Below are 9,734 nucleotides of genomic sequence, written 5' to 3' on the forward strand. Positions count from 1 at the left end.
GTTCACCTAGAAGGAGCTCCGGGCCATCGAGACAATGAGCCCGGCGGGCGTGCTGGAGTCTTCACTGGGCATGGCCATGACGGTAAGTTAACTAACTTTTTTTTGGTTTTTATCATTACACTTTGCTCTGATTTTCTAAGGCGATTGCCTTTTTACCTTTGCAGAGCGCCATTGCCCTTCACCGGAGTATCGCTAGGACCAAAACTCAGCTCGAAGACATGAGGAGCGAGCACCAGACTACTCTGCAGGCGGCTAAGGATGCCTTGGCGGCCTCGCAGGTTGAGTTGGAAAAAACCCGCCTGAAGGTCCAAGAGCTCGAGACTTCCCTCGCCACCTCGCGGACAGACCTAGATGCCGCAAAGACTGAGATCCAGGCTGCCCTAGAGGCCGAGCGGACCACCTCGGAACAGTCCATGGAAGATCTGTTCTATCATTGCTGGGTCTACAATTCGGACGCTGACTTCTCCTTCATGTCAGCGAGCCTCTAGGAGCACTTGCTGGTGAAGTTCCAAGCTCGCCTTGATAAAGAGGCGCCCTCGGAGACCGGGGAAGGCTCTGGCGCCGCTGAGCAAGGCGAGACGGCGACCTCCAAGGGGCCACCTAGCGGAGCTTAGGGTGTTTCTTCTCTTGTGCCCTTCAATATTTTTAAATACTTTTTATGTAACCTTTGCATGAGGTGCTTTCACCTCGAGACAATTTGATTTAACGCTTTTAATTGATCTTCTTTCTTGCCTTTACGCATTTTGGTTACAATTTCTTGGAAATCTTAGTTCGTGCTGATCTTTATCCATATCTCGAACTCTTTAGGAAGAACAACGATTCATAGATTTAAATCAACTTCTAAGTTTTATGACCTGGTTAGGACCAGGAACTTAATTTGAAAACTTAGTTCGCGTTAACTTTTATCCATATCTCGAGCTCTTTAAGAAGAACAACGATCAATAGATTTAAATCAACTTCTAAGTTTTATGACCTGGTTAAGACCAGGATAGGACTTAGTTAACGTTAACCCTTATCAATATCTCGTGTTTTTTAAGAAAACAACGGTCAATCGATATGAATCAACTTCTAAGTCATTAAGGAGACCTGGTTATATCCAGGTACCATATGCCCCTCAAGTAACTGGGAAAGGGTCTTTCGTGGTTACTTTAGATTACACTTGCAAACATGCATAAAAAGATGATTCTCATTAATACATAAAAAGTGGCCTTCCAAGCCTTACAAGTGAATCATTGATAATATTTCTTTAAGTGGATGGCGTTCCAAGTCCATGGGAATGCCCCTCCATCAAGTCGAGCTAACTTATAAGTTCCCTCCTTAATGATTTCGATGACTTGGTATGGTCCTTCCCAGTTTGGTCCCAAAACTACGTCTTTGGGATCTTTCCCGGCCAGGAAAACTCTCCTTAGGACCAAGTCGCCAACACTAAAGGCACGTTTTTTGACTTTGGTGTTGAAGTAACGAGTGATTTTCTGCTGATAATGGGTGAGCTGGAGTTGCGAATCCTCTCGCCTTTCATCAATCAGATCGAGGGAATTGGACAGGAGCTCGTGGTTTCGATCTTGGTCGTAATACTAGACTCGATGATAAAGAACCTTAATTTCCACGGGGAGGACTGCCTCACTCCCAAAGGTTAGGGAAAAGGGAGTATGTCCCGTAGGAGTCCGATGCTCGGTCCGGTATGCCCATAGGACCTAGGGGAGCTGTTCTGGCCAGACCCCCTTCGCTTCATCTAATCTCTTCTTGAGGCTCGCCTTTAGGGTCTTGTTGACAGCTTCGACCTAGCCATTCGCCTGAGGATAGGCCACAGAGGAGAAACTTTTCACAATTCCGTGCCTTTCACAAAACTCGGTGAACAGGTCGCTATCGAACTGAGTGCCGTTATCGGAAATGATCTTCTTGGGTAGGCCGAAGCGACAGATGATGCTATTAACCACGAAGTCAAGCACCTTTTTAGATGTTATCGTTGCCAAAGGTTCTGCCTCAGCCCACTTAGTAAAGTAGTCGATGGCTACCACGGCATAACGTACCCTGCCTTTTCCAGTGGGGAGGGCGCCAACCAAGTCTATCCCCCAAACGGCAAATGACCATGGGGATGAAATCATCTTTAGCTCGACTGGAGGAGCTCGGGAAACTGCGGTGAATCGCTGGCACTTGTCGCACTTCTTCACGTATGAGATCGAGTCTTTGGATAGAGTTGGCTAGTAATACCCCTGCCTCAGGACCTTTAAGGCCAAGCTCTGCCCCCCAGTGTGGTCTCCGCAAAATCCTTCGTGCACTTCCTGCAGGATGGCCTTTGCTTCACTTGGAAGAACACACCGGAGGAGAGGTAGGGAGTGCCCACGTCGGTACAACACCCCATCGACTATCGTATACCTAGGAGCTTGATACAGGACTTGCCGTGCATCGTTACGTCCTTCAGTCAGCTTGCCCTCGACGAGATATTCAAGGATGGGGGTTATCCAGATCGGCCTGGTGTCGATCATCTCGACCTCCGTCCTGACTTCCTCTATACTTGGTTTCTCCAAGAATTCTATTGGTACCAACCCCAAGGTCTCCGTCTCTCCAGAGGTGGCGAGCTTTGCAAGAGCATCTGCATTAGCGTTCTGCTCCCGAGGTATCTGTTCGATCGAGCCTCGCTCAAATGCGGACAGCTTAGCTTTTACCTTTGCCAGATAGGCGGCCATCTTAGGTCCCCGTGCCTGATATTCGCCCAGAACCTGGTTTACCACGAGCTGGGAGTCACTGAAGCACTGGACGGAGATCGCCTTCAACTCCTGGGCTATCCTCTGCCCGGCCAACAAAGCTTTGTATTCGACCTCGTTGTTGGAGGCCTTAAACATGTATCTCAGTGCCGAGTGGAATCTATGTCCCTCAGGGGATATCAAAATGATTCCAGCTCCGGAGCCGTTTTCGTTGGATGAACCATCCACAAAGATCCTCCACAACGATTGGGGCGAGGTGCCCCGGGGTGAGTCTTCTGCTGGATCCTCCTGGAATCCCGTGCATTCCGCACAAAATTGGCCAGGGCCTAACTTTTTATAGCAGTTCGTGGAGTGTAGAAAATCTCGAACTGACTGAGTTCGACTGCCCATTTCAACAAACGTCCCGAGGCCTCAGGTTTTTGCAAAACCTGCCTTAAAGGTTGATCGGTCATGACGTGAATCAAGTGGGACTGGAAGTATGGCCTGAGCTTTCGTGAGGCCGTGATAAGGTAGGATGCCAATTTCTCCATCAGTGGGTATCGGGATTCCACCCCGAGAAGTCTCTTACTGATGTAGTAGACTGGCTTCTGAACTTGGTCCTCTTCTCGTACCAGTACGACACTAGTTGCGTCCTCAGTGACAGCCAGGTAGAGAAAAAGAGGCTCTCCTGCCTTGGGTTTGGATAGCACGGGCGGCTCAGCCAGATGTGCCTTCAGGTCGAGGAATGCACTTTCGCATTCTACTGTCCATTCAAATTTCTTATTTCCTTGGAGCAGGTTGTAGAAGGGCAAACACTTATCGGTGGACTTGGAAATAAACCGGTTGAGGGCTGCCACTCTTCCTGTCAGGCCTTGGACATCTTTTCGCAACCTGGACGAAGGAAGCTCGAGCAGTGATCTGATCTTGTCGGAGTTTGCCTCGATTCCCTGGGTATTGACTATGAACCCCAGGAATTTCCCTAACGCGACTCCAAAAGTGCATTTCTGTGGATTGAGCCTCGTGCCATATTCCCGTAGTATCTTAAAACATTCTTCCAGGTCGGAAACATGGTTATCGGCAGTCTTTGACTTGACTAGCATATCATCAACGTACACTTCCATGTTCTTTCCGATTTGGTCCGCGAACATTCTATTTACTAGCCTTTGGTAGGTAGCTCCTGCGTTCTTCAGACCGAACGGTATGACCTTGTAACAATAAACGTTAGTCGGGGTCATGAAGCTGGTGTGTTCCTGGTCTGCCGGATTCATCGCGATCTGATTGTAGCCTGAGTACGCGTCCATAAAGGACATGAGATCGTGCGCCGCCGTGGCATCCACTAACTGGTCAATCCTCGGCAATGGAAAACAATCCTTGAGGCAGGCTTTATTTAGGTCGGAGAAATCGATGCAGGTCCGCCATTTCCCGTTAGGCTTTGGAACTAGCATGGGGTTGGCGACCCAGATTGGAAACTTGGCTTCACAGATAAAGCCACATTTTTTTAGCCGGGCTACTTCTTCTTCTAGGGCTTCAACCCGGGTTGTTCCTAAATGTCTTTGCTTCTGAGACTTGGCAGGAATGCTTTTATCCAGATGAAGCGTGTGCATGATGACACTCCGGCTAATTCCCACCATGTCCTCGTGCGACCATACGAATACGTCCAAGTTATCCTGCAGAAACGTAGTCAGCTCCGCCTTCCTTTTGCTACAGAGGTTTTTCCCGAGCTTGACCTTCCGACAAGGGTTCTGCGGATCGATACTCACCTCCTCGAGCTCCTCAATAGCCTGGAGCTCGAATCTGTCCTTGCCTATTCGGGGGTCAATATCCTCACTTAAGACGACATTTTCCCCCCCGGCGCTTTGAGGTTTCTCAATCTCAGGAACAGCTAAGGGTTCCTGAGATTCCTCTTCATCTTAAATGGGCATTGCCAGCTGCTCGAGTTTAGATTTTCCCTTCATGGAAATGCTGTAGCATTCCCTGGCAGCGAGCTGATCGCCATGGATAGTGCAGATTCCCGTCGAAGTATGGAATTTCATCGCGAGGTGGCGAATGGAAGTGACAGCCTCAAAAGCTATGAGCGTAGGTCGTCCCAAAATGGCATTGTAGGCAGCGGAGCAGTCAATGACCACGAACTCGAGGAGTTTGGAAACTGTCCGAGATCCTTCACCTAGGGTGACCACCAGCTCGATCATCCCTATCGCTGCTGATCCTTCTCCCGAAAAACCGTACAGCATCATGGAGGTAGCCCTTAGCTCGACCACAGTTAAGCCCATCTTCTCTAAGGTGGATCGGAATAGGAGGTTCACCGAACTCCCATTGTCTATCAGTACCCTCCTCACCCTCCGGTTGGCAAGCTAGACTGCTACGACCAGAGGATCATTGTGAGGGAACTAGACATGGCCCGCATCTTCCTTCATAAAAATGATTGGTTGCCTCTCCAATCGCTGCTGCTTTGACTGACGCTGTTTCGGGACGAACTCCACTACGTTATGAGCCTTTAGTTCGTTCACGTATCTCTTATGGGCGCCTCTGCTCGTGCCGGACATGTGCGGACCTCCAGAGATGGTGGATATCTCTCCTCCGACCATGGGAGGAGGAACATCCTGATCTATCCGAGGCCCTGGCTGGCTGGCCGGGACTTCTGGAGCAGGTCGACTCGCTGGAACCCTGTTTCGTGCGTATTGAGCCAAGGGGCCGGCTCGAATGAGAGTCTCGATTTCATTCTTTAAATGCCTACAATCGTCGGTATTGTGGCCGACATTGTTATGAAAACAGCAAAACTTGGAAGTGTCTCTCTTCCCTTTGTGGTGCTTCAATGGCTCCGGCCTCTTCCAGGGGACTCGAGTAGAGTTGGCTAGGAAGATATTCTCCCTAGACTGGGTGAGCTCGGTATAAGTCATGAAGACGGGCTTAAACTTTTCTATGGACTTATTCTTCTTTTGGTCGTGCTGACTGTTTTCACCATTTCCCTTTCTTTTGCCTCCACCGGGCTGGTTGTTCTGTGTGACGTTTTGGGTCGCTGCCACGACCTCCGTCCCCACTCCAGCGGGCTGCTCGGGGACCTGGCTGGTTCCCGCAGCTGAGGCCTCGGCTTCCTCCAAGTTTATCCATTCTTGGGCCCTATTAAGGAATTCGTTAACCGAGCTGACTCCCTTCCTTTGTATATGCTTCCAGAGGTCTCCTCCGACGAGGATTCCAGTTCTCATGGCCATGAGCTTAGAGCTATAATCCGCGTCTCTAGCTCGAGCAGCAACGTTCGCGAATCTGCTCAGGTAGGCCTTCAGAGTCTCACCGGGCTGCTGCCTCACGTTGGCCAGGGAGTCGGCCTAAACACGGGCGGCCTGGGAGGCTCGGAATGCCCTTTTGAAGTCAGCTGAGAAGGTCTTCCAGGAACTGATTGACTGTCTTTTACTTTGCCTGAACCATTGCCTGGCAGGTCCAGTCAGTGTGGAAGGGAAGATTAAGCATCTCAGCTCGGGGCCAATGTTATGGGCCATCATCACGGTGTTGAACATCCCTAAATGGTCTGATGGGTCTCCGTCCCCATTGAACTTTGACAAGTGAGGCATACAGAAACTAGATGGGTACGCCGTTGCTGCTACACTGGGGGCGAAGAGTTCCATCTCGTCCCCTGAATCATATTCGTCTTTCTCTTTTTCTGGCAGGAGCTTCCTCATCAGCTCCTCCATCTGAGTCAGGCGCTCGAGGGTTTGGTCTTGATGTCCTTGGTTATTCCGGGGGTTGTTCAACAGCTCCGGATCCATTGTACATATTTGGTGGGTTATTTCCCCTCCTATCTTGAGATAGGTTATTTGGGAAATTCCCTCCGTTACGTACTTCGGACATAGCCCCCCCTGAGCGACCTGTCCATCTCCTCCTGCTCGTTCCCCTCTATGAGAGTTGAGGCGATCTCGCAAGTCGCCTCCCTGGGTGGTTTGATGACTTTGTGCCGAACTTAAACGCTGACGCAGGTCTCCCCCGGAGAGATCACTCCAGCAACTGCCGGTCCAGTGGCTCCTGCTGGATAGGCTTGGAATCCGCCTTTGGTAGTGAGGATCTGAGATTTCCCCTGACGCCCTGCTACGCTGGGAAGGTCCAAACGATGGCGGGTTTCTCCTACTACCTCCATAGGCTGGGATGTCTCGGACGAGCCGAGGAGGAGACGGATAACTGATTGGAGAAGGAGGATGCCTGACTGGAGAGGCGATCCTAGTTCCGTCAGGACGGATCAAGTTTGGTGGGGGCCTTTCGGCCCTGCCAACCTGCTGGTCCCGCGCCTGGCGATCTGGACGAGGCACAGGACGGTTGTTGGGGACGGGCTGATGTCGTGAGCCCTCCCCGGATCTCCTTCAGGAATTTCCTTGAGCTCCTCTGGGCGTTCTCGAGGATGGTTGGGAGCTAGGAGTCGACGTCCTGACCAAACAGCTGTATTGCTGTGGTCTGGCCCTAGGCATTTCCTCGAAGTTTGCCTCTTGATGATGTGAGGAAGGGGTGGAGTTGGCTGCTGGAAGTTTTTCCGAACGGCTATGCCTAGACTGGTTACCCCGGCGAGACTTAGGAGCCTCACCTTGCCTCTCTCCGACGTTAGCATCCGTTGTGAGAGGGGGTAGTCGGGCCAGCATATCCTTGATTTGTTGGCTAGCTGTTGCTAGCTGGCTCCTCAGCTGAGCGTTCTCCATCTCCATCGCAGTATAATAACATGGGTTTGGATTAGGCGGCCGAGGCACCGAACTACCAGTATCATCTTGGCCCGCCGGCTATTTTCCTGGCCGCTGCTGGACTTCAGGAACTTGTTCACCAGGGATGGCAGTATGATGAGCCTCCTGCCCATCAGGTTGTTCTGTCTCGTTACCGTGCCTGGACCGAGTAGTCACCATAGTTGAATGTTTGCAACAGCACTAATCGAACTTGCTCTCAATGAAAGCACCAAACTATTGACGTGGTTCTTTGCCAACAGGTAATTAAGAGAAGAAGAGAAAGGGATTAGTGCTAAATGTCGAACCAAAACAGATATATGATCTTAGAAAAGGAAAGAGGTGACTCAAGACACATTTTTTAAGTGGTTCAAAGGTTAAAATCCTTCTACACCACTAGTAAATATTATTGGTGTATACTGGGTATTTGATTACAGAGTATTTCTTACAAGAGATCATCCAACCCCTCTCAACTCCCAGGGTCTCCATATTTATAGGAGAAGGCACTTGGGAGTTGGTAAGAAGGTCATCCCGTGACCTTCTTACCTATCATATCAACTCTGTGACATTCATGATTAATTCCTAAACCTGACACATAAGTATGGTCAAATCGATAGGTAAGGAGATAATGGGCCGCACGGCCCAACCCAGTCGTGGGTGTCTGAATACGCACATTCCTGCTGTGTGACCGAGAAGTCAGGGGCATATCAGACACGTGATGTCTGATATATGCACGTTTACCTTGCGTGTGTTGACTTTACAAAAGGTCATAGCCTCCATATTCAGCTCATACCACGAGCTGGATCCTTAACTCAACCCTCGCCCTTCAGAGTCTAGGCTCAAGTCTTGGGCAATCTTGGCGAACTCTTGGGTTTCCTCGAGCTAAGGAGGTACGACCTTATGACAGAAGCTCCGGTATTGGGGATGTCCACGAGATAATCATGATTAGGCCGCAGCTCAGTTTTCTAATCAGCCCATGGGAAAATCAGGGCGTACAAACATGTTTACCCCCATGAGTTTGACAACCCTTGACCATGAAGTCCTTCCTTCAATCTTAGTCCAAAGAAACTCTCAAGAACTAGGCATGAGAGGAGAGTTTCTTTTCTTCTTCTTTAGTGTTTCAAAACCCTAACCCTAGTCTTTCTTAATCTATTTATACTAACCATCTTCCACGAAATTACCATCTTATCCCTCATCTAAACTTCCACATTAATTCACTTAAGCCTCTTTTTTAGTAATTATCACTTAAACTAATAGTTTTAACTTATAGAAATTACAATATCTATCATAATTATCATAATTCCACTTTAACCCTAAATCTTAGATATTCTTAACAAATATGCCCCTATTACTTGAAGGAACAATGTAAGATCCTTGTTTTCATTCTTTTGACAACCATAGGCATACATAAAAGTTTACATATACATTTTAATATCATGAAAAATATTCATACATCATAAAGCACATAATTCACAAAATTTTACCAAATCTCCCTTAACGAAAGCCAATTTACCAAAATACCCCTCCTTAAGGAAAGCGGATATTACAACTATCCCCCCTTAAAAAGGAATTTCATCCCCTATATTTAACTGAACAATTCTAGGTATTGCTCAAGCATATCCTTCTCCAATTCCCATTTAGCTTCCTCAACAGCATTGTTCTTCCACAGAACCTTAACCAACAAAATTCTCTTATTCCTTAACATTTTTTCTTTCTGATCAATAATATGTTTTGGTTTCTCCTCGTACAAAAAAATTCCTTGTAGATTAAATGTCTCATTCTGAGAATGTGAGATGAGTTCGACATGTATTTTTTTAGCATCGATCCGTGGAAAACATTGTGAACTCATGATAACGCTGAAGGCATGGCCAACCCATAAGCACTTGCCCAACTCTTTCTAATATCTCAAAAGGTCCTACATATCTGGTACTTAACTTCTCTTTCTTACCAAATCTCTTTATGCCCTTCATTGGTGACACTCTCAACAAAACACTATCACCCACTACAAATTCCACATCTTTGCGCTTCAGGTTTGCATAACTCTTATGTCTGTCTTGAGAAGCAATCATCCTATTTCTAATCTTTACATTGGTTTCATTTGCTTCTTGAACTGATTCATGTATCATCCTAATGTATCGACATCCTACACTTCCATCCATTGATTGTTATAGGAGAATTCAATCAATGGAAGATACTTACTCCATAAACTAAAGAAATCTAGCACACATGCCCGCAACATGTATTCCAATATTTGGATTGTCCTTTCAGTTTGTCAATCCGTCTGAGGATGAAATGCGGTACTGAACTTTAACTTCATCTCCATTGCCTTTTTTAAACTTCCCCAAAACTTGGAAGTAAA

The 9,734-nt window shown here is 48.0% G+C and overlaps 1 protein-coding gene across 1 annotated transcript; it reads right to left on the reverse strand.

Annotated features, from left to right (window-relative positions):
• Positions 1-8,960: 8,960 nt before the first annotated feature.
• Positions 8,961-9,534, reverse strand: LOC133815065 (uncharacterized). Its single transcript, XM_062247952.1, has 2 exons — positions 9,259-9,534; positions 8,961-9,155 (listed from the first exon to the last, which is right to left on the reverse strand). Exons 1-2 carry the CDS (start codon positions 9,532-9,534, stop codon positions 8,961-8,963), a joined length of 471 nt encoding a protein of 156 aa, XP_062103936.1.
• Between the last annotated feature and the right edge of the window lie 200 nt (positions 9,535-9,734).

The sequence above is a fragment of the Humulus lupulus genome, chromosome 2 (genome assembly GCF_963169125.1).
Source record: "Humulus lupulus chromosome 2, drHumLupu1.1, whole genome shotgun sequence".
In the NCBI taxonomy this organism is placed as follows: Eukaryota; Viridiplantae; Streptophyta; class Magnoliopsida; order Rosales; family Cannabaceae; genus Humulus; species Humulus lupulus.

Bases quoted from the DNA above. Each gene is read 5' to 3' on its own strand.
- LOC133815065 (XM_062247952.1), bottom strand. From the start codon at position 9,534: ATGGATGGAAGTGTAGGATGTCGATACATTAGGATGATACATGAATCA. The intron at 9,156-9,258 runs GTGCTTATGGGT...TCACATTCTCAG, and splicing joins TATTAGAAAGAGTTGGGCAA to AATGAGACATTTAATCTACA.